This window comes from Miscanthus floridulus, chromosome 11 (assembly GCF_019320115.1).
Source record: "Miscanthus floridulus cultivar M001 chromosome 11, ASM1932011v1, whole genome shotgun sequence".
Classification (NCBI taxonomy): Eukaryota; Viridiplantae; Streptophyta; class Magnoliopsida; order Poales; family Poaceae; genus Miscanthus; species Miscanthus floridulus.
In genome coordinates this window covers 93,539,034-93,563,514 of record NC_089590.1, presented here as the reverse complement: position 1 = coordinate 93,563,514, position 24,481 = coordinate 93,539,034, and the positions used below count along the sequence as shown (strand labels likewise).

General features: G+C 47.5%; 2 protein-coding genes, 1 long non-coding RNA gene and 1 pseudogene across 10 annotated transcripts; 3 read left to right on the top strand and 1 right to left on the bottom strand.

Moving 5' to 3' along the window:
* The first annotated feature begins 4,873 nt into the window (after window positions 1-4,873).
* Window positions 4,874-12,796, top strand: LOC136492649 (serine/threonine-protein kinase STY13-like). 6 transcript variants are annotated; one of them, XM_066488638.1, is made up of 8 exons: window positions 4,874-5,046; window positions 5,559-5,641; window positions 7,055-7,207; window positions 7,282-7,414; window positions 7,525-7,720; window positions 11,474-11,598; window positions 11,685-11,843; window positions 12,047-12,796. In XM_066488638.1, exons 3-8 carry the CDS (start codon window positions 7,104-7,106, stop codon window positions 12,359-12,361), a joined length of 1,032 nt encoding a protein of 343 aa, XP_066344735.1. In that variant the 5' UTR covers window positions 4,874-5,046; window positions 5,559-5,641; window positions 7,055-7,103; the 3' UTR covers window positions 12,362-12,796. The 6 variants fall into 6 exon arrangements, with proteins under 6 accessions (XP_066344735.1, XP_066344733.1, XP_066344737.1 ...); XM_066488636.1 differs by having other exon boundaries at window positions 7,048-7,207; XM_066488641.1 differs by having other exon boundaries at window positions 4,875-5,046; window positions 7,048-7,193.
* On the bottom strand, window positions 8,440-11,434 carry LOC136492651 (uncharacterized). 3 transcript variants are annotated; one of them, XR_010768144.1, is made up of 5 exons: window positions 10,688-11,434; window positions 10,246-10,476; window positions 10,063-10,171; window positions 9,497-9,987; window positions 8,441-9,173 (listed from the first exon to the last, which is right to left on the bottom strand). It is a non-coding gene; the product is annotated as an uncharacterized lncRNA (long non-coding RNA). The 3 variants fall into 3 exon arrangements; XR_010768145.1 differs by having other exon boundaries at window positions 10,246-10,396; XR_010768143.1 differs by having other exon boundaries at window positions 8,440-9,173; window positions 10,246-11,433.
* A 1,522-nt stretch (window positions 12,797-14,318) lies between the features above and the next one.
* Window positions 14,319-14,899, top strand: LOC136492469 (auxin-responsive protein SAUR32-like; annotated as a pseudogene).
* An 8,504-nt stretch (window positions 14,900-23,403) lies between these two features.
* On the top strand, window positions 23,404-24,263 carry LOC136494842 (auxin-responsive protein SAUR36-like). The gene has a single exon (XM_066491018.1). It carries the CDS (start codon window positions 23,404-23,406, stop codon window positions 23,965-23,967), a length of 564 nt encoding a protein of 187 aa, XP_066347115.1. The 3' UTR covers window positions 23,968-24,263.
* The last annotated feature ends 218 nt before the right edge of the window (window positions 24,264-24,481 follow it).

The window sequence follows — 24,481 nt, the reverse complement described above, 5'->3', positions numbered from 1 at the left end:
GAGCCTCAGCCAGTCCAGGAGACTCAGGAGGGTCAGTAGACCGAGGAGACCGAGCCGGCACCCCAGCTACGCCACTCAGGTCGTACCAGTGCTACAGTTCCACCGAGGCCAGCTACACAGCGCAGGGGGTCACGCCCTCTGCCCAGACCATAGGGTCCGCCTCTAGTGGTACACCTCAACTTGAGGGCCGCTACAGCCAAGCAGGTTCGCCAGCTGCGCTTTGTTGAGTTCAACGTGTGGTTCCCTCCGAGGAGGGTTGAGAGAGCAGCTGAGGGGTTCTATACACCGCTCTAGGAGGACTTCTACAATGCCTATATCAACAGTGGGGCAGTGTTCAGATCACAGAGGGTCTACAGTTTGGAGTCTATTGTGGCAGCAGCTAGAGAGCACATCCGCCCCTACTTGTCATATTTACCGGGGCTTGCAGATCTGATTGGCCGGACAGGAGTATATGTACCATCTTGGGTCCGGCAGTTCTATGCTTCACTCTACGTTGATCCGCATCACAACTTCATTCATTTTGCATTCAATGGCAGAGATTACAGGGTGATGAGCTTCAGAGCCTGGGAGATACTGTGGCTACAAGATCAGCCTGTCAAGCTGCATGAGGTATGCTATGGACAGCAGGAGCCTCCTAGGCGTCCTCATGGAGGGTTGGTACCCCCGATAGATCTGGTGCGACATTGCTTCAAGGAGCCGTTTGGTAAGGGGTCGAGCAGGAACCCCAGTGACTTGACTCCTACAGCGAGAGTGCTAGAGGCCATTATTAGGAGGACATTGCTTCCCAGGTTGGGATACAGGGAGTGTCTGACTCGCTTACAGCTCTGGCTCCTTAATGCCCTAATGCAGCAGACCGTATTCAACGTTTGGGACCTCCTTCTATCAGAGATGGAGGATACTATTGCTGAGGGTTTCAAGGGTCGCCGATAGCTTCCTTATGCACATTGGGTCACATTCTTGATGCTCAAGTGTGTGCAGGTCAGGACTCCTAAGTTAGTTGCCGAGTACAGGGCTGCCACCACAGAGTTTCCAGCATACAACATGGCACAGAGGATCAGGCACAGCACTCCATAGGCACCAGCTTGGCCCAGCCGTCGTCCAGATGTTCCCGAGTCAGCAGCTCAGTAGGACGAGATCATTAGAGGCATCGCCGCTACAGAGGAGGAGGAGCTTGAGGCACAACAGGAGATGACCGAGTCTAGTGATAGCTCGGATGATGACTATCTGTCGATTCCTCAGATGCCTCCACGCAGACATGATGCAGAGGCCAGTAGTTCCAGCTTAGCTCCACCAGCACCGCAGACGGACCCTGCACTGATAGCTATTCTTGAGCGGATGCAGCAGGACTAGGCACGACAGGCACAGGAGACCGCTGCCAACTTCGCACAGTTCTAGGCTCGTTAGGACGAGTTCCAGAGGCAGCAATAGCTTCTCCAGCAGCAGCAGCAGCAGATGCATCACCAGCAGATACTCATGCAGCAGCAGCTTATGGGCTTTATGCAGCATGTCGTGACAGCACTTGGGGCCCCACTGCCACAGTCTTTGCCCCAGCTTGCTCAGCCTGCCTCCACCACGATGACTCCAGCTATACAGCCCAGCGGGCTTCAGAGTCAGGGACAGCCTCTAGCTCAGTTTGCTTCACCTACAGTTCAGGTGTCCCAGTGGTTGTCCTCACCGGTGGTTGCCCCGCAGTTCACTCCATATCACATGGGTTTCTCACCAAAGCAGTCACCCTCGCTTTTTGTGCCTGACATATCAGTCTCTAGGAGTCTTGGAGCATCTTTCAGCGAGTTGACTGGCATGCCTACACCGCCTCATATGCATGTCGCCGGTCCTTCTACAGCAGCCCCAGTCGTAGTGACTACTCAGAGGCTTCCTAGCTCAGTCGCATCATCAGATCCTACAGATGTACCAGCAGCTTCACAGGCAGCACCTGTCCCAGCTCAGACCTAGACCGCTTCAGCGACACTTCCTACCACAGAGGGTCAGTCAGTATAGAGCTCAGGGTCAGATGATGATGGTGCCCAGTTCTAGCTTGCCCCACGTACTTCAGCGCCCGACTCATCCGCTGCAGCCCCGCCGACCAACCCTTAGGTTTTGGTGTTTGACGCCAAAGGGGGAGAGGGTTCGAGTATGTAGACTTAGGGGGAGCATGATCTAGGGGGAGCTAGTTATATAGTATTAGCGTATTATATACATTTGGAGTTTTATTTGTGTGATACACTATTACTTATGTATTCGTGTGTTTACTTTCGTGCACTTTATTATATCTATGTGATAGTGCTATCTACGTGATTGTGATTTATGACATGTGTGCTCTCTACGTTACATTATGTATATGTCATATCACTTGTGTTATGCCCATTTGCCTTTGATTCCGCACTTATACTCCAATGCAAATGAGCTTTGTTACCTGTACTCATGCTTAATTCATATTCTTTGAGTACATTGTGTTGGCTTGGGTCATATAAGCTTGACTAACACTTTTGTTCTTACCGACAAAAGCTTATATGAACCAAGCCCGTCAAAAACCTCACTCTTTCATATACTCGAGGTGGTATTGTCATCAATCACCAAAAAGAGGGAGATTGAAAGCATCTAGGCCCTTAGTTGGGTTTCGGTGATTAATGACAATACAAGATTACTATGACTAACATGTGTTTTGCAGAGACAATTAAGTTAGGTCATGGTAATGGAGATTGATTGGGCAATCAAAGTTGTCATGCCCCTACGATAAAAATCGTTTTGGTTTTCAAAGGATAGACGATAAGGTTAAGGATGACTAGTTCTAAGTGTCGATTGGAGTTGGAGTGACACTTAGAGTAGTTTAGGACTTTGTTTTTTCCTTTGGCCGTACTATTAAGGGAGGTATGGACGGATAGCTTGACCTAGTTGAGTCTAGTGAGTTAGGTATGGTGCATACTTGTTAAAACTAGCTCTAGGTAGCTCCTATGAATGCCTAAGATCCTTTGGAGCAAACTTTATTCACATATGATCGAAAGTTGGAAGTGAATGGAGGATCAAATGCTGACCGGACGCTGGCCCCGGTGCGACCGGACGCTGGCCGCAGGGTCCGATCAGTTCATTTGATCAGCTGTCTGCGTTTGGTACGACCGAACGCTGGAGAGGTCAAGTGACCGGACGCTGAAAGGCAGCATCCGATCGACTCCAGTAAGGTTCCAGAGAAGGGAATCTGTGACCGGACGCGTCCGGTCAGTACTGACTAGACCTTGAGGGTTCAGCGTCCGGTCGAGTCCAGTAAGGGTCTAGTAAGGGTTTCATGCGACCGGACGCGTCCGGTCAGTGCTGACCGGACCCTGCCAGCGTCCGGTCAACTCTTTTTTACTGGTTCGCGGGTTGAACTGATCGGAGCATCCGGTCAACACGATCGGAGCGTCCGGTCACCCCGCAGAAGCTCATAACGGTTCGTTTTTTAGGCTGCCTTATAAATAGAAGCTCCACTCGTGTGTGGAGTCACTTTTGTTCATTCCAACAGCTGAAAAATACGTTTGTGAGTGTCAAGAAGAACAAGGTCCTAGTGAGGTGTTTGTGATTTAAGAATCCAAGAGTGAAACCTCACTAGTGAATCAAGAGTAGACAAGTGTGCATCCATCTTCTCATTAAGCTTTGCGTGGTCAAGTGAGAGTTCGTGTTTGTTACTCTTGGTGATCGCCATCACCTAGACGGCTTGGTGGTGATTAGAAGCTTGGTGTTCACCCGGCGGAGCTTGTGGGTGACCCAACTCAAGTTGTGAGCGGCTTTGGGTGATTCGCCGCGACGGAGTGTCGAAGAATCAACCCGTAGAGAGCACTTGATCTTTGCGCGGATCAAGGGGGAGCTACACCCTTGCACGGGTGCTCCAACGAGGACTAGTGGGGAGTGGCGACTCTCCGATACCTCGGCAAAACATCGCCGCGTTCTCTCTCCATTTACTTTGAGCATTTACTTTAAGTATTTACTTTGAGCAATTCAATACTTGTCTTTACATTCATAGAATTGCCATGCTAGAGTAAGTTTGGAACATAGGTTGAAAGTCTTTTGTGCGTTAATTTGATAGAAACACTTTTCTAGGCACAAGGGGTTAATTGGGCTATCCGTAGGATTTGATTATTGCAAGAAAATTTAGAATTAGCCCAATTCACCCCCTCTTGGGCATCTTAATCCTTTCAGGGTGTACGGAGACTCCACCCGATTCGAACCCGACCCGTTGCCATCCTGACCGACGCCTCTTCTAGTCTCGTCTACAGACTCTGCTCGTCCAGCTCGTTCTTCCTCGTCGTCTCCTTCTGGTCCCCGCCCAGACGGCCTTGCGAGTGTGCAGTAGCCCGCGGCTTGCTTTGCCTGCGCGGCTAGGCGTTCCGGTGCGCCAGTGGCCCGACCAGCGCCCGAGCGGACATAAGCGGGATCCCGCGAGAAGCAGCGTCTCCTCGCTTGGTGGTAAACGATCGTGAATTATAAATCAGAATAGTATTTTTCTCTCACACCAAATCAGCCGAAAATAATAATTCACAATCGTTTCAGTCGAAACGAACTGGCTGTCCGGCGGTCCACGCGGCAGGGCGAGATGCGGCCCAGGCGCGCGGTGGGACGAGCTACTCCTCCGGTGGCGGGCGCAGCCAAGTGAGCAACGGCCTCGGCAACCCTCGTGGAGGCAAGCTTGCCTCCGATTGCAACGGCGACGGTCGGATGTCGTGGAAGATTGCGCAAACGAGGTGCGTACAGTATCTTTCCCGATCGTAACCCAGCCCTCCGATTGGAATAGGATCTCTGGGATATGGTGGCCTCTTTTCCCACTGTCCAAACATGGGTTCAAATCTATCCCACCCCTCGTTTCCCTATCCCAATCTTTATTTCCCTGAACCAAACGCCACCCTTCCGTCCGCTGCATCCCTCCCGAGTCCCGAGTCCACGTCCGTTCTGACTGTCTCTCTCGCCCCGCTCTCGCTCTCAGAGACTCAGACGACTGGTGGGCCGTCGCCGCCGCCGCCCTAAGCCAGGCGCTGAGGCTTTCGTTGGTCTTTTCGCCGGCGACGAGCACCCCACCAGGTACTCCCACCCCTTCTCTTCCTTTCCCTTCATGCTGTGCGAAGCTGAGCACCGAAACCCTAACCTAAAGCTATTTAGCTATTTGATTTGACAAGCCTCCTAGCTTCCCCTTTACTGGATCTGCCCCTGGTGGGTGATCTCCTCGTGATGCAATGGCGCGTGCAATTTTTTTTCGTGATAGTTGGTTCACATCACCCAAAAAAAACAGCGGCTTAGTTTTAAATTGCTGTAGTTTTGCGGCGGACCGCATTCAGGCCACCCACTGGTTCAGTTTAGGTACCCTTCCATTTTCAGTGTTTATGGAATTTATTAGGCTTCTAGTACTTCATTATTTTTTGCTTCTGCTCTGGTCAACATTCTAGTTCTTCTTCTCTAGGAGGTCAGAGGTACTATCATGGTGTGTGAGCCTGGTGCGGAATTTAGTCGAATGTGCATGATCATTCTGTTGCATTCATTTCTGTTGATGTGCTCTATGTTTGTGTCTTTTCTACTAAACTTGTGAACGCTTTCAGAGTAGATGTTGTCAAATACACAGGATGACAGGACCTTCTAGCACACAGCCATTTCCTGTGAGGTTTTCTTAACGTGTACAAATGTATTGTGTATTCTGACAAATTCTACTTTTGGATGGTATTCAATCGTTGCTATAAAGGTATACATGGGCCTCATGTACATACCATCACTTGGACATAGGTAATAAGGTTCAACCTAGAAAAGCCCCATATATTTGATGAATTCAACCTTTTGGAAGTATCCAAGTGTACTGATGTATTATGAACACCCCCAAATAACTTCTACAAGCAGAAACACACAGCAACAGGAGGGACTTCCGCGCTGCCACTAACAAATCTAGATCGGTGCCTTTCCCTGGTCAACAGTTGGCCTATGGCGGCAGTGGCAGCCCTCGGTGGCGTCTAAAAAATGGCCACACACTCTTCACTGTATCCACTTGCCTCTTATCTCCTTCCTGTTTCGCGCGACTGGTGACGATCTCAGGTGAAGGTGACCTCGATCTCATGCTTGGGTGTCAACGTTGGGGGTGGGCTAGTTGTGACCGGATCTGTGGTATGGCGGCCCTACAGGCCAGTTCCAGCGGCGGGCACCTACCTTTGGTGCTTCAATGACAGTCAAACGGCATAGCAATGTTGGTTCCATGGATGATGCTGGTATACCCCCACCTGTCGGCGCCACGCTGTTTAGGCCTTTACTCACTTCTTGTTGTGTGGATCCATCTGGGTGAAAACTTAGTACTGGTTTGTCCCATCATGCGGTGACGGCGTCTTCAGATGTCTCTCTCCTTGGAGACCTCGCATTAGGAGGTGCCCTTTGTGGGGGCAGTGTGATGTTGGTTTCCCGACTTGGTGGTCAGAGCTCAGCCAGCATTTGGAGTTGTTCATCACCTTTGTTGGATTTGGCTCAAGCTTAGGTTCCGCTTTCACCCATTTTATTGTGAGATTGGTTCTTGTGGAGGAGACATCATGAAAAAACCGTGAAAGTTTGACTACATGATGAGCATGTTAAAGATTATTATTATTCTTATAGGTTTTCTCTTTTGGAGGAGATGTATTGGCTATAAACCTTTAGGCCATATGCCTATCTTTCTAGTGGTGGGTTTTTTTTGTAACTTTTGTGGTCCGATCAGGGAATGATTGAAGCCAGAATAAATCTTTCCATTATCTAAAAAATAACTTCTACAATATAGGTATAAACTTGTTAAAAATTTGTATACCTGGTGAGGTATTCCACCATTTGTACCAACTGGTTACTTCTACTGCCAAGAATCCGTAGAATACACGGCACAGTACTCATTTGTTGTAAGGTGGTCTACTTGTGCTAACCAACTTTGGAATACTTTCTAAATACAAGTAAATAAATTTGTCGGATTCACAAAATCTCAGCCTTTTTACCTATATATGTTCCGTAAGGTTTTCTATCTGTTCTTTTGGAAATACCTTTCTAACAAACCTCAAGTACTTTCTAAAAGTTGATCTTTTATTTAAGTTTCTAGTGGGGTCGTGTGACCCTACAGGACCCAAAACAGATAGCTGCCATCAAGGATGGAAGGTCTCTCCATCGATCCCAAGTGGCTTATCGACCCGAAGCTTCTCTTTGTTGGGCCACGCATCGGCGAGGGCGCTCATGCAAAGGTCTATGAGGGGAAGTAAGGCTCATTTTTTGATCTATCATCTGCAATTTTCTCCTAATCGAGCACTTATTTGATGCTGGGATTGGCAGGTATAAGAACCAAAATGTTGCTATCAAGATTGTGCACAAAGGGGACACCCCTGAGGAGATGACCAAGAGGGAGGGGAGATTCTTGAGAGAGGTGACCATGCTGTCAAGCGTGCAGCACAAGAACCTCGTCAAGGTCTACTTTTGCAGTCATGTTGATTCTTTCCTCCTCAAGGAGATGACCAAGAGGAAGAGGAGGTTTTTAATGCATTTGTTTATTGAAAACTACGACTGCTTGTTTCACAGTTTATAGGGGCCTGCCTAGAACCTGCCATGGTGGTGGTGACAGAGCTACTAGTGGGGGGCTCGTTGCGCAAGTATTTGGTCAGTCTCCGACCTAGGAGCCTTGAGCCTCATGTAGCAGTGGGGTTTGCATTGGACATTGCCCGAGCTATGGAATGCTTGCATGCACATGGGATCATTCATCGTGATCTTAAGCCTGGTAAGACTTGTCATTTTGTGATCTGATCGTTGCGTGCTCTCTATATTATTCATTGCATAGTAGGTGGTTTTCTTCAAACTGTGGATATACCTCTTTTTGCTCTCCATGTTTACCATGTGGGTATATATCTTTATTACTTTCTTCGGAAAAATAATTAACCTGCAATATTTACTTCCTTTTAACAGTTGATTAGTAAATTCCGTAGTTGAATATCAATCTTGTAATGGCATTCATGTGGATTAGCTCAGGATGGAAATGTGCCTTATAGTAACCTGCAGATGAGAAGTCTCTTCTCCTTGCACTATTACATCCTATATATATATACACACGCTATTCTACACCCTAGGTGTAGAATATTATTCTACACCAAGCTGTTATACTGAACAAAATTCAGTACTGTTCAGTAGTCGCGTTTCAGTATTTTTCAGTATTTCAAGGTACTGGGTGTAGTACTACTACTCAGTATTTTTTCAGGTCAGTTTTGGCTTGCGGTGTAGAATACTAAGAATAGTATTCTAAACTAGGGTGTAGAATAGCGCTGCCGTATACATACATACATACATACATACATACATACATATATATATATATATATATATATATATATATATATATATATATATATATATATATATATATATATATATATATATATATATAATTTTATGGTAAATTTTGCCATTACATGTTATTGAGATTGTAGAATGTTATGTTATCATAAATCTTCTAAAAAAATCTGTTTTTCCCCAGTTTTGGTAATTAATAAATTAGTGCCTCCTTTAATTTTGTGGCATATTCTAATATATTGATTCACATCAAGTTTTGTTTCCTGTTGTGTGCGTTGTCTTATTTTATACATTGTGATTATTCTTCATTTCTTTTCTGCTACCACTGTTCTCTTCAAAGATGAAGTTCAGATGTTAAGTGCCAACTGTTGGCATTGTACTCACTTCTGGCAATCTATGACATACCATGGTTATCTAAGAACCTTTTTTCCCTTGCCTATTCTTTATTGTAGCATGCTGTAGTTTGCTACGAGCTTACATAAAATCCCCTAACATCCACTTTAAACAGACACCTCTTCTATGAATCATTCCACGCTTTACAACTTTTCATGAAAATTACGATATGCATCTTCTTCTGAATAGAATTTTAAATTTTGTTTGGAGGAAAGAACAAACCAATATCGTAGAATAAATATTGTTTGGATAGATTGTACAAGGCGCTCATCATTTAGCTCTTCTTGCAGCTATAAATTTTCCAACCCTTCTGATAGAACCTACTAAACACTGCCTTGAGATGCATCTTTAGCAAGATTCTGGAACTCAGGCCTGGCATCTATCTCAGAAGATTCATCGGGAGACATTGAAATTCTCCTATCTGATTTCTGAACAACTATTCTCTAGATGGCCACATTAGCAAAGTGCCTCTCCAAAAGCATCTGAATACAAACCTGCAGGGCATGTGAAATCTTATATAGCGTGAAATCAGGTTATAATTTCTAAATGTAATGCATGTACACAATACTCTACAACACATCAAAGCAAAACACATCATTTGTTTTGTCAATGCAGCCTCAAGATCAACCATGATGCAATCATTCTGAAAATGACCATTACGTTTTATTGCATCAGGAATTAATACATGTATGCTTAAAAAATGAACAGGAGGATAGAGTGCTGGATCTTTACATGGACACATATACATTTGCTTATACTACTTTTTAATAAAAATAAATAAATAAACGACTAATCATACATATCAAGTTGAAAATACCGTGCATTTGACTGCTTTCCACTCTGGAGTTTGGAGATGTGTGCATGAAGATGTATTTCTCTGAAAACATGGGTTACTTAAGTATATAATTTCAACAAGCTGTTGTAAGAACATATACTGCCAATCATCGTTTCCTCCTGTGAAGACAAAAAGTATACTGCCAATCTGCAATCTAAAGCATTAATTCATCACTATGCTAACCATTGTTTCCTAGGTAGGGTTCCACCGCGGAAATAAGAGGAGTTGGAATACACTTCTTCATGTTGCTAAGGTGCCAATTACTGAAATTGATCAGTCTATAATTGAATCAACACCATGAGACCTATAAGCTTGCCGAGGATCATTTGTACTCAACCGACTCCCACACAATCTCTGCATTGTGCACAGTGTTTGTTTGCGGTTTGCCCCAACTACAACAGATGACCATTCTCTCCTCGCTTCAGCTGCACATCTTTGTAGGTTTCTATTTTGGCGGTGGAGTGACAGCCATGCTGCGGGAGCATTATCAGATGTTAAATAAAGAGTTCTAAGCGGTCAAAATTATCGTGCAAATAAAGCAGTGTCACCTCTATTAGGAGTACAGATAACAGACTCTCAGATAGTATAGAAGATGTTTGCATTTCCCAATAATCCCTCCATCAATCTTCAATTGTCATCACCAAAAGTTGCTCGTTCCTGCAATTTTTTGAACCTTATGCCAAAAAATGTGAAACTGGACAATTTGAAGTTGTCATATAACAGTAGTTTACCTGACTAATTTGTTTGAGAGGCATGCGCTGGTTTTCGTGGCATTTGTAACCCCTTCGGCCCTTCCACCTCATACTCCAAACCTGCACCCACAGCCTCTACCATGTATGTCCATGGCCGCCTCAATGGTCCCTGCTGCTCGTCCCTCAGTTACTGAAATACCAAGCATGTCATCGAAAAAGCCACTATCTCTGTTGTTATTAGGTCTCGGCTTTGCTTCATCGACGTACAAACTGTAGCAACGAAGGACATCACCACTTCATATGCTTTATCCAAGGAATCTGAGTAAGAATCCAAGTATCGACGCCACCCTTACCATAAACTTGTTTGCCATGGCATGAAAAATTCAGAAGCCATGACAAACTAAAGTTGAATCATGCATCACAAATTCAAAGAAAAGAAATAATTGTAGTAGAGAAGTCTCACGACCGTGGGGTAGTTGACCTGATGGGGTAGGTGTGAGAGGTTGCCGGCCGGCCGCCGGCTTCCTGCCCGTGGTGGCTGGTTGAGTGTAGCAGCAGGGAGATGAGAAACAAAGAAATGAGATGAGAATTGGATTGGCTATAATTGCTTGATTCACTCCCTTGGTCACGACTGATTAAAAAGAGATTACAAACTCTCCTAGCCTCTCATTTGCCTAGCTGACTTCTTCCCTATTGCTAAATCAGGCGCCTGCATGATCTCCATGCATGTTCCTGCGCCTAATTCCTGAGCTGCATGATCTCCTTGGCCTCTCCTTGCCTAACTAGCCCCTATTCCTGTGCCTGTAGCTATTCCCAACCATAATAAGAAGAGATTAAGATTATCATGGTTCTGTCATCTGCAGTGATTCTACTGTATAATTTATCAAGTAACATAACATTTAGCGGAGATTTTGCTAGTGCATAACTTGCCCAACCTACTGTCATTTACTGTTCCAAATGCATCAAGAAATATAAAGTGGCCTGAATGATTGGTCGTGATGTAAGCATAGTTTGAAGATGTTAATTTCAGCACAATGTAGTCTTCATCAGTAGAGGTTACTATTATCTGAGTTTCAGATCATATATGTTCAATCCAACAATGCGTTTTATTTTTTATTTGGTTTATTAAACCACTGGTGACATCTTGTTAGTTTATCATGAATTTCCTTTTTTTTTTGTCCCATGTCATCTTTTAAGAATCTACCCGACAGATATTTATTCAGACTGTTGATCTTTAGTCTGTGTTTTTTCCCTTCACTTCCTACAGAGAATTTGTTGCTGACTGCAGACCAGAGAACAGTAAAACTTGTTGATCTTGGTTTGGCTAGGGAAGAAACATTAACAGAGATGATGACTGCTGAGACAGGAACATACCGTTGGATGGCTCCAGAGGTTTCTACTGCATTCATATTTGTCAGTTTCTGAATCCTTATTTTTCTGTGTTATTATTATTAATGTAACATGGAATATCTCAACAGTTGTACAGTACAGTAACATTGAGGCACGGAGAAAAGAAGCATTACAACCACAAAGTAGATGTCTACAGCTTTGCAATTGTGTTGTGGGAACTCCTTCACAATAAACTGCCATTCGAGGGAATGTCTAATCTTCAAGCTGCGTACGCTGCTGCTTTCAAGGTAACACCTGATACTCTACTCATGAGCCAATTATCCTGAAGAATTGTTGAGGGCATCCCTGGGTTATGTTTGCTTTAGTATGTTTATATATACACATATCTTGCATGGTGTTTCAAATATGTTCCACCACATGAACTCTAGTTTATTCTTACACCACTGCATGTGTTTTGTATTTGACCAGATGAAAGCCTTATTTGCTGCAGAATATCAGACCAAGTGCTGATAACTTGCCTGAGGAGTTGTCAGAAATCCTAACATCCTGCTGGAAGGAAGACCCAAACGAGAGACCAAACTTCACACAGATAGTGCAAATGCTCCTACATTACCTATCCACCCTTTCGCCACAAGAAACCTTGGCCCCTCGCCGCACATTCAGTTCGGAGAACACAATCCTGCCTCCAGAATCTCCTGGGACGAGCTCACTTATGGCTTCTCGGGGTGACCTCGGCGACACAACGAAGGGCAAGAAGGAAGACAAGCCAAGGGGCTTCTTTTTCTGCTTCAGTGAGTGCTATTAGCACAACCCCAAAGGGAACTCTGAGAAGTTGCAAATACTGAATCAACATCGTCCCCTGATGCCCTGAGACTCAACCATGGTCAGTCGATCAAGTCTCGGCATCCATAGTCCATACCCTGAAGAATGGAAGTGTAGTCGAACTGTTGTTTCTGCTAATCAGGTCTCCTGCATCGCTGACATGTTGATATACAGCAGGGTAAAACGGGTAACATTTTGACTCTAGATAGTAATGATGGAAATAGCTTATCCCTGTATTTTTTTTGAGCGAAAATACAGCAGGGGAGGCCCTCACTGTGAGATTTTATTAAAAAACAAAAGCCAGAAACTGTACAGAGGAGAAAGAACAACAAAAACAAAAACCACCCAAGAGGCTGAGGGAGCCACTCTGTATTTTCGGTGCACCATGATATATAATGGAGTTACTAGATTGCCTGTCTCGTCTGCCATCGTATAGAAATAAATCAATAATTCGCATTTATTGGTTTGTCTGCCGCAAAGGATACTGGAAGCTTTCAGTTCTGTGCAGCACTTTGTGTTCTTGTTCTGGCAGTGGTTTGTGTTCTTGGAGGACAGGACTTTAGGCTGCAAGATTTGTGTAGGAGAAACTGTTGCAGCAATGTGTTTGTGTTGCTGCACTGCAGCAGCAGCAGCCTCTCCAGCAATGACTTTATGCACATAATTTGTTTATATAACTTGTAACTTTCCAACAACGACAAGTTATGGAAATATTTTTTTTCCAAAAAAGTTAAAAGTTATGACAAAAATTATGACAAGTTGTTACGTAAAAAGTTATGCATATGTTATAAGTATAATTTTGTAATTTTTCAAAAAAGGAAAAATACGGGAATGGTTTTTTCTAGAAAAAGATTATGCTGGTAAGTTATGTTTCACAAAATATTATATTTAAAATTTATGTGCATAACTTTGCAACTTTCTAAGAAAATATGGCAATAAAAGTTATACGTAAAAGTTGTGAGTATAACTTTGTAACTTTTCAAAACAAAAGAAAGTTGTGAATTCAAAAAAAAAAGTTATGGAAATATTTTTTTCTAAAAAACGAAAAGTTGCTGGGCTGGTGGGATCGCTGATTCGCTAGGTCAGAGAACCACCGTGTACATCACAGCACGTGAAAAGAGAATGAATAGCGTATATGCTGCACTATCCAAATAGACAAAGATGTGAAAATTTATTTTTTTTCGAAAAAAGAAAACTCTGGGACGTGTCGAAATATTGTTCACCGCATTCCAATCGGCTGAGGGTTCGCGAATTAGTGCCATTGCCTTATATTAGGTTACAAATCCTGCAGTGTCGTCCCTGCCCACTGTTCTGGTGTGGACGTCCGGTGCACGCACGGGCACGCCAAAAAAAAAAAAAACGCACGCATTCCGCGCCGCGACTACTTCCTCCACAGCCTCGACTGCAACTGAAAGCAAAGCGAGCCTCCACGCAGCATGAACTGTACCGCCTGTACACTGTGTGTTCTCTGAGGGCAACTGTACTCGTACGTGCGAGAACGAGAACTTGATGTAAAATGTAGGGTTTCACACGACGAGACCGATGGATGGATACGTGTATCCGCCGAACCACGCACGGCGTGTAATGTAAACGAAACTCGTGCAGCGTGCCTGGAGACCTGCCATGCGTTGCAGGTTTGTGTCACGGAGATATCGATCGATCAGGCGACTGGCGTGCGTACCAAACGCACGCTGCCGCCCCTGCCCTGGTGGATTTGGGAGTGCTTTTGGCGGCCTTCGGTGCAGGCGTGCAGCGAAGTGGCGAATCGCCAGTTTGGGAAGAAGGGCAACTCCACATCCAGGGGGGTCAGCTGGAGATGCGCCACGTTTGCTTGCGGACTGCAGTGGACAGTGTCGTCCCTGTCCGGCCGGTGCACGCACGCACGGGCACGCCAAAAAAACCCACGCATTCCACGCCGCGACTAATCCTCATATATATATATATATCGCACCCCGTCGCTCCCAATTCCACATCCACAGCCTCGACTGCAACTGAAAGCAAAGCAAGCCTCCACACAGCAAGGAAGCAAGGCACCGCCCGCTCGAGTAGTTCCAAACATGTGCAAGGTGGTGATCACGACCCCGTCGCTCGTCTGCCTGCGCCGCACGCTGCGGCGGTGGCGGTCCCGCGCGTCCTCCTCCTCCGACGCCGCGGTGCCGGCGGGTACGTCGCCGTCTCCGTGCAAGGCGCGGCGCCGTCGTCATCGGGGCCGAGGCGGTTCGCGGTGCGGGTGGCGCACCTCAGCCACCCGACGTTCCTGGAGCTGCTGCGGCAGGCGGAGGAGGAGTACGGCTTCTCGGCCGCCCCGGGCTCCATCGCGCTCCCCTGCGACGAGGACCGCTTCCTCGACGTCCTCCGCCGCGTGTCCCCCTCCTGCTGTTGCTGCGCGGCATGGCCGTCGAGAAGCTCGTCTGGTGACCGTGACGCATACGAGCGAGCAAGTGGGCAGCGGGAAAAAGGCGAAAGCGACTCGCTCGGCTGGCACGGCCGGGAAGAACGCGCGCGTGCCGTGGCATCGGAGTAAAGGGCGTCCTCCTCCAGGTGCCGTACGTGAAAGACGCGAGGGCGACTGGGGAAGGAGCAGGCATTGCTAGCAGCAGGCTGCTGCTGTTGCTGTGTCAGGGTTGTTTAGCTAGGAGCTAGTAGTCGTCTAGTAGATGGTACTTGGAAGAAATTGGTCCAAGGAAAGGATCACGAGAGGGTACATGTTACTATTCTTTGATTTTTGTCCAAAATGTGAGTTGATATCAGCTATATGTAGCACATCACTGTTGTTCGATTCACAAGCTAGCTTTGTACAGTTTGAGTTGTAGCCACGTCCGGCTAGGAATTTGAGTAGACTTTCTACATCTTTTCTAATTATTATTAGGAATATAGAGATTTCTATAGAAAAATACCTCCAACAGCTTTTTTTTAATTGATTATTATCTAAATATAACCTTCCTCTATTTCAGATTTCTCGCCAACCAAAAGATAGAAAACGAGAATGACTCTCTAGAATGTGCATAAGATATAGAAAAACTACTGGAGAGTGGAAAAATATAGAAAATAATTTTTATATAAAAGGCTCTCCGGATGATGATTTGGAGAGTAAGTTTTAGAAAAACTCTTGGAGATTCTCTTACTCCCAAGAGCTTTGAACAAATCCTTGGTAAATGCAAAGCTCTATTCCCTCGTCCTTGCATGCGGTAGCTACGTACTCCCTCCCTCAGTCCTTAAAAAATTATAGAAGACTATTATATTAAAATATATATAAGTTTAACTAAATTTATATAAAAAATATTAATATTTATCGTACTAAATAGGTACCATTAGATTCGTCTTGAAACATATTTTCATAACATACTTATTTGATGTCATAAATATTAATATTTTATCTATATACTTGGTTAAACTTTAGTCACCTCAACGAGATTGCATATGGAATTGTATTTTTGTGTGTGTGGGTGGGGGGTGGGGGGGGGGGGGGGGGGGGGGGGGGCGATGAAGGTAGTACAGGTTAAGATCTTACCAGAGTTGTATGCTATTGCTCAGTGCAATAGGGCAACTTCTAAGCTGTCACTATGGAAAATCAGTTCTCCTTTTCCTATTTAGGCATTATTTGGATCCCTAGAGTGAATAGATACTCCATCTATTCTAAATTATAAAATATTTTGACTTTTCTAGATACATTGCTTTTACTATGTATCCAGTCATAGGGTATGTCTAAATTCATAACAAATGCTATCTCTCTAGAAAAGCCAAAACGTTTTATAATTTGGAAAGAAGAGAGTAGCTGCTAATGATTAACTCCTCTCAATCCAAACATGCTCATTTAATAATCTAGTTAATTGTGTAAGATGAATTTCTAATTCTTTTTTGAAGGGCGATGAATTTCTAACTAACAACTATCTCACTAGTTAGTTAGGTCAAACCAGCTAACAATTAGATATCAAATATTATCTATGAGTTATTAGCAATCTAACTATTAGCCACGAGTATAAATTAATTAGTAAAAGTGGACTACCGGAGTTTGCTAGGAGGTTTGTTATGAGTTAATTCTTTTGTCCTAACAACCTATAAGTTTTTATAATTTTAGATATGAACATGGACAAGCACCAGAGTAGTATGCTAACCTTAGCAGATACAACCTGGCCTGGCTTACTCCCTCCGTTGACAGAAGAATGCATGGTTTTGTGCGATCCGTTGGCCAGTCCGAGCTGACGGCGAGAGGCGGCGGCGGGATGGCAAAGGCCTCAACGGCATGGGACGTGACAGGCCGGCGTCGTAGCATAGCTGTGCTACAGCAATCAGCATCATATGCACGTGATCGAGCCGGTTCCGCCTAGTCGCCATCACCTGGGTGTTGTCCGGTCCTAAGGGAGCTGTACTCCTGTACGTGCGAGAACTCGAAGGAAAATGTGGGGTTTCTTCACACCAGACCGATGGACCCGTGTATCCGCCGCACGGCGTGCGTACGAAACTCGTGCCGCATTCCTGCACCTGCAAATCTGCCGGCCATGCGTTGCAGGTTTGTGTCATGGAGACATCGACCGATCGATCCAGGCAGCTGGCGTGTGCACGGAACGAACGCATGCTGGCATGCTGCTGCCTGCGTTTGGGAGTGCTTTTGGCGTCCGGCGCTGGGTGCACCGAAGCTACGAGTCGCCATTCCGATCGCCAAGTTGGGGGAGCACGGCAACGAACTCGAGATATCCTCCAAGGACCAAGGGGGCTCGGCTGGAGATGCACCGCCACCACATGTTTGTTGCTGACGGCGCCCCAGTGACGTACGTACGGTACGAGCGCGTGCAGCATCTGGGTTTCGTCTCGGTGTGTTTTCGTACGGTCTGAACTGAAATGCACTGTAGCTACCTAGTACTATTCATTAGGCTGAGATCTTTCGTTTAAGAATCGATTAAAGTTCGGTTTAATTAGGAAGACATGTGCTCGGTTCTCCGCTACTAATGGGAACAGAAAAGAAGGTTTCTCCTGGAGGGGACTGAGTTTCGCAAAAAGAAAAAAAGAAAGAAAGAGGGGACCGTGAAGCCACCAAACAAGTGAGATCTATCACAGCTAAAAGGCGCCTATCCGTCAAATTCCAACCAGAAGATCTATGTTTGTTAGATATAAAGAACCCGAAGATCTATGCAAAATAAAATATTTTATAGTGTATTAGAAATTCCTAGAACCCGAGACATAAAGCTCTCAAAAAAACTCAGACCTATAACTGTCTCAAAGTAAATCTTAATTTTTTATCACTTGCCTCAGCTAAGCGAGGCGGGGGCCAAGGAGGTATAATTAAATTCATAAAAACATGTTTCAATGTCATCTCCTAGTGCTCAGTATACAGTGATTTCAAAAAAGAAACGAATGTGTGCCCCGTAAAAAAGGGCTGTAAAATCACTTTCACCCACCTGTAACCAGTACTAGACAACATAACTAGTCGAAGCTCTTAACCGAGGCAATAGGCCAATGTGCATGTGCGTGCGTTCACTCCATTGCTCTTCGACGTGCAGACACCTTCCATGCCATTCCTTTTCTTTATTGGTTCTCAAATATATTTCCTCCTTCCGTGGCATGCCAATATATTCTGTGCATGTAAGTATTTTTAGACATGTTGGTCAGATTGGTCACGGTAGCATTGGCTGCACTTGTACGAACGTTTTTCTTTCTTTCTTTTTTCTTTCTACCATTTTTTCCTTTTTGTTATATATTTATAAGTTATACTACATAGCTTTTTTTTATACTACATAGTTATATATTTATGCTAATATGTTATGATATTAATTTGTACATCTAAGTTCTTGAATATAACTTCTAAGTCCAACTTTACATCTAAGTCATTCATCAAGTTATATATCTAAGTTATATAAGCAAGTTATACACGTAACTTTTTTTTTAAGTTACTAAGTTATACACATAACCTTTATGCATAACTTATTACCATAACTTATATATCACAACTTTTACAATATAATATTTTGCAAAGCAGAACTTATTAGCAGAAGTTTTTATCAGAATTTTGTTAGGCTGTGTTGGCAAGTTGTTTAGAATAACTTACGTACACGTTCGCGGGAGCTTCAGAGCGCGCGCGATGCGGAGCTGGGCCGCGCGACGAACACTCCTCGCCAGCACCGTCACCGCCACCCCGGCGCTGGCGGCCTCCTCCTCTGACCTCTCCCCTCACCTCCCTGCCTCCCCTTCCTCTCCTCGCCCGCATGCATCCGCGTCCGTGGGAGCGCCTGAGCGCGTGCGATGCGACGCTGGGCCACGTGATGAGGAGGCGCCGCAGCAGCCGCCCGCGTCTCCCTCGTGACGCGCCATGGAGAGGGCCTCCACCGCTGGCGTCGCAGCCCCCTCGCCCCATGCGGCCGCCGCCCTCTCCACACCTCTCCCTCGAGCGGGATCTGCGGTGTGCGGGGCTCGAGCGTGTGACGAGCAGCCCCAGCCGGCCACCTCAACGCCGGTGGGTTCCACCGCGTCACGCAGAAGGCCGTGGAAGCCACCTCGGTGCCCCACCCGCAGCAGCAACAGCCGACGCCGGGAAGCCCCAGTGGGGATGGATCTCGATCCGCGCGGCCCTCATCTGGGTCCGCATCCTCTGGGGGCAGCGGCGCGCCGCGGCGGCTGGCGCAGTCCTCCACCAGCGATCCCCTGCCCCCTCTATCGCCTGAGCTGGTTGTCGCCGCTGTGGCCACCTCGCTTGGGTCCGCCAAGGCGCCGGCCGTGCCTGAAGGTAGTCCGTCACCCATGATAGGGAGTGGGGGAGCGAGCATAGCGCCGAGCGCATCGTCCTGCTAGCCGCTGGCACCTCAGGCCTCCCATAGCCCCTCCCCTCTCTGACCAGACACGACCCCTTTCCACTCAGGTTGCTTCTCTGGTGGGTGGACGACGACGGCGAGGAGTCCAACGACGACGACCCTACAACCTACCTCGACGCCGTTCGTCGCTCGACAAAGCCGGTTGATGCATCCCCGCCACGTGCCCAGACTCATCTGGTCATGACTCGAGGTCGTGGTGTGATGGACGCTAGACGACAGGGACCTAGTTGAAGACGGAGGAGACATAGCCGCCCGCGCCCCCCAACTGGTGCACGCCCTGCCTGCTCGGCCATTGGATGGCCGTATCCCTACCCGCCAACGCCTCGGTCACCATGGAAGGGTCTCCGTCCCCAACGCCGATGGGTGGCGGGAGATCCTCCCACGGCAGGAGACGCAACCTGCGACCGCCTCGGTTTAGCATCGCCAAAAGCAGCTCCCGCAGTCACGAAAGATTCCCGCAAAAGCTTCACGATAGATGCTTTAATTGTCTCTCCTACTCGCACCGTGTCGGAACTTGCCGGTTGCCATGACATTGACTACGCTGCCACGACTACTGCCACCTAGCCAGGGACTGCAAGTGGCCCAGGTCTGCGAAGCCGGTGACGAAAGGTGGCAGCCTGCCACGACACTTTGCTCGTGGCGACCCTCCAGCATCCCAGGCGACACACGGCGGTCCACCGAGCTCGGATGGGGCCACGCAAGGGGCCATGGGGGGCGCCGACAGCACCTGCCGCCGACGCCGACGGAGTAAGCCGATGAGAGACATCAGAGGGGGGGCGTCTGTCGACAACGCTGCTTCTTCTGCTACTACACATTGCTTCCTTAAGCCAGACCCGCTGGCATTGGTGTTGTGTGCGCACAGGACCTCCCGCATGGGTAGTCTCGTTCGACCCGATGTTGGAGGAGCTTGCCGCCTCGCTGGTCGTGAGCAGGCCAATGAGAGCAGCAACACCTGAGTGTCTGCCTACTCAGGCGACAGCCCCTTAGGAGGTTGAAGCACCAGTGGTAGACACATGTTCCCCCACGATGACTGCTCAATGGACGACGGACTTGTCTCTGTTGTCGACAGCGCAGGGGCCGCCACAGCTCACGCCACCACGGGCGGGACCACCCGGCGTCGTAGATGACTACACCAACCCTAGCGATGCGACACCCATGCCACATGAAGCTGCCCGGCGTCTCGCACGATCACCGAGGCGGTGCAACTCAAACGAATGACGTCATTAATCGCCAACCCACCAAGGCAGAAGGTGGCAACCACAAGGCAAGCCCTGCCAAAAAGGAGCAGACGGATTGCCGCTCAGCCACTGGCGCACATTTCGACCTCCAAGCGGAGCGAGGTGCTCCTCATGCAGAGGATGGACTTTGCACTGCCGGCAGCTCCAATTTCGTCCGTGTCCAAGCGAGCATACGGTGACTTATTCGTAGGGAACTTGACGTCGAGCGGAGTGGAAGCTCTGGACGAGTTGTTCCCGGCGACCAATGCTAGGACAGGTAGAAGACTCTTCTCAGATGACGGAGTAGGGTCGCGCGGCCAGCAGCGGAGACGCCCAGCTCCGTAGGTTCCTATGCTGCTCTTAGTTCGGTTGTTCACTTTTATGTAATATCGAGGTTTGAAACAATTTGATAAGAAGGTTCCGTCATAAATGTACGATCTCATAGGATGCTCATTAGAAACGTGTCATGTGTATGGTTTAACTCTTCTTCTTAGTTAGAATTAGAATGATACGAAAGAGAGGTGACGGTGGGATCAGGACATCAGCAGGTAGATGAGCTCTTAACCGAGGCAATAGGCATGTGTCGTGTCGCTGATGGCAAAGGCCTCAACGGCATGGGACGTGACAGGCCGGCGTTGTAGAGTACTAGCTGCTAGTACAGTGGTAGTACTCAGGATCACATGCACGTGATCGAGCCGGCTCCGGCTAGTCGCCATCTGGGTGTTGTCCGGCCCGAAGGGAAATGTACCTGTACGTACGTGCGAGAACTCGAAGGAAAATGTGGGGTTTCATACGAGACCGACGGGTACGTGTAACCGCTGCACGGCGTGTGTACGAAACCCGTGGTGACCTGCAAATCTGCCATGCGTTGCAGGTTTGTGTCACGGAGATATCGACCGATCGATGCAGGCAGCTGGTGTGTGCGCGGAACGAGCTCATGCTGCTGCCTGCATTTGGGAGTGCTTTTGGCGGCGTTCGGCAGCTGCAGATGCACCGCCAGCGCGTTTGCTTGCTGACGGCTCCCCGGTGACGTACGTACGTACGGTACGAGCGCGTGCAGGATCTGGGTTTCGTGGTCTCGTCTCCGTGTGTTTTCCTACGGTCTGAAGCGATGCAATTATGAGAATCATGTCAGTGAAGGTATCTCTTGTTTAACCAAATTTACAGTAAATAGTATTAGCATTTATGTCTTTAAATAATTTTTTTAAGAAAATAGATTCCATGACAAATCTAATGGTACTTATTTTATATCATGAATGCTAGTAATTTTTTTATATAAATTTAGTCAAATTTAAAATTGTTTGACTTCTCGAAAAGTGATAATTGCATTCTTCTGTAGACGCAGGGAGTACTATTTATTAGGCTGATATCTTACGTTTAATAAGAATCGATTTAAGTTCGGTTTAATTAGGAAGACATGTGCTCGGCTACTAATGGTAAAAGAAAAAGGGAATTTTTCTGAAGGGGACTGTGAAGCCACCAAACAAGTGAGATCTATCACAATTCACAACTAAGGCGCATATCTTGTCAAATTCCAACCAGGAGGTCTATTTTTGTTTGATATAAAAAAAACCCGGAGATATATACAAAACAAAATATTTTACTCCCTCCGTCCCTAAATGTCTGTTGTTTTCGCTTTTCGAGAAACAACTTTGATTAAATATATATTAAAAATATTAATATTTATGATACATAATTAGTATCATTGGATAGATATTTGAATCTAGTTTTTTAATAAATTTATTTAGAGATAGAAATGTTGCACGTATTTTCTATCAATCGAGTTATAAATCGAGTTAAAGTTATCGGCACGCAAATCGTGGCGACTAACATTTAAGGATAGAGGGAGTATATTGTATAAGCATATATATGGTAAATAGTTACTCGATTAATCAAATATATTTCCAATGTGTCCATAGTTCCAGTACTCATTAGGAATTCCTAGAGCCGGAGACATAAAATCTTAGAGCTATAACTATTTCAACGTAGTCTTAAACTTTTATCACTCGCCTCAGCTAAGCGAGGCGAGCCAAAGAGGTACTGTATAACTAAATTCATGAAAGAAGTTTCCCAGTTATTGTCCTAGTGCTGAGTAGACAGTGATTTCAAAAAGAAGCGAACGTGAGTCCCGTGAAAGTGGGCTGTAAAATCACTTTCACCCACCAATAACTGTGCACTGTCCATAGCAGCACGGGAAAAGCAGGACCACACGTTCTATCTCAGGCATTCTTCACCTCTGCAGCATGAATCTTCAAGCATCTCTTATATCTCTCCTATGTCGCCGCCGCCGCCCATGACCTTGTTTTCCTAAGCTGACGCTACCCCTAACCTCGGCAGCTGCAGCTCCAGCACCACGCAGGCCTCCGTCACCACGGCCCCGGCTTCGGCCACATCTCCTGCCATTGCGTCGGCTCCGGCAACGTCGAGCTCACCCGCCACTGTCATGGCCACGGCCTTCTCTTCCTCTCTCCCTCTTCTTCTCCATCTCCAGCGGGCTTAATTAGAAAGGGGGTCAGGTGAGATAGGCAGGCCTCATGGTGGGGACGAACCGCCGCAGGAGCGGGCGTCGGAGGAGACTGTTGGGTGGGGTTGAGATGGGAGTGCCATCGCGGGACCCGACCCGTGCTCCTTCCGATGGTGTCGTCAGCCCGGCACAGTCGTGCCATGTCCGAGCTACAGGAATGTCAGGAGTGGTTCGGCAAATGTTGATTTGTCCTAAGAGAAAAATATTATAGTTTGACTGATAAGCACGAGCGAACATGGCGCTAAATCCTACGGCCACGATAGCGGCCTCGTACGGCCACGATAGGCGTGGCGGCCATAGCACGCGTGGAAAATCCACTCTCCTGCAGCACCCATGAAAACGACCGAAACCGCTCTTTTACACAAACAGCAGTATCGTCCCTGTCCACTGTTCTGTTGCGGACGTTCGGTGCACACACGGGCACGCCAAAAAAAAAAACATAACACTCGCGATGCCATTGCCATCTACTTCTCCTCCTATATATATGGCCACCCCGTCCCGCCCAATTCCACAGCCTCGACTGCAACTGGAAGAAGAGCAAAAGCCTGAGCCTCCACGCAGCAAAGAAGCAAGGCACCGCCCGCTCGAGCTCTCCAGGCCTCCAAGCATGTGCAAGGTGGTGATCACGATCCCGTCGCTCGTCAGGCTGCGCCGCACGCTGCGGCGGTGGCGGTCCCGCGCCGCGGAGGCGGCCTCATCCTCATCCTCCTCCTCGTCGGCGGCGGTGCCGGCAGGTCACGTTGCCGTGTCCGTGCAAGGCACGGCGCCGTCGTCGGGGCCGAGGCGGTTCGTGGTGCGGGTGGCGCACCTCAGCCACCCGGCGTTCCTGGAGCTGCTGCGGCAGGCGGAGGAGGAGTACGGCTTCCCGGCCGCCCCGGGCCCCATCGCGCTCCCCTGTGACGAGGACCACTTCCTCGACGTCCTCCACCGTGTGTCCTCCTCGGCCTCCTCCTCCACCTGCTGCTGTGGCCCGGTGGTCGCCCGGCGCGGGCGCGGCGATGCGCGGCCGCTCCTCCAGGGCATGGCCGTCGAGAAGCTCGTCTGGTGAGTGGTGACCGTGACGCATGCAAGTGAGCAGGTGGGAAGCGGGGGGGAAAAGGCGAAAGCGACTCGCCCGGCTGGCGCGGCCGGGAAGACCGTACGCGCGCGCAGGCAGTTCGTGATGCCGGGGCATCGGAGTAAAGGGCGTCCCTCCTCCCGTGCACTACGTGAAGGCGGCGCCCCCAACGACGACGGCCTCGAGGGCAACTGGGCCGAGGAAAGCCACGGGCATCGTTAGCTAGGAGCCTAGGAGCTAGTAATAGATTGTACTTGGAAAATTTGGTCCAAGATCAAGAGAGGGTATGTGAGGATTCTTTGTTTTTATTGGTGTTTTTTCTCTGTAATAACTCGATGCTCCATCGTGCAAAAAGGAATAAACAAAGAAATTGTTCCTTGTATTGTATACAATTATTTTTGTCCTCACTGTGGCATGCATGTGTTCGTGATACTGATGCGTCAAACCTGCCCTCGACGACCACTAGACTATCACCGCGAATTGTATACGCTGGCAACTGGTATTT

Coding starts and splice junctions, on each gene's coding strand:
- LOC136494842 (XM_066491018.1), top strand. CDS start 23,404: ATGGCCACCCCGTCCCGCCCAATTCCACAGCCTCGACTGCAACTGGAA.
- LOC136492649 (XM_066488640.1), top strand. CDS start 7,104: ATGGAAGGTCTCTCCATCGATCCCAAGTGGCTTATCGACCCGAAGCTT. Junction 7,721..11,473: donor TCATCGTGATCTTAAGCCTG/GTAAGACTTGTC, acceptor CACTTCCTACAG/AGAATTTGTTGCTGACTGCA. Junction 11,844..12,046: donor CGTACGCTGCTGCTTTCAAG/GTAACACCTGAT, acceptor TATTTGCTGCAG/AATATCAGACCAAGTGCTGA.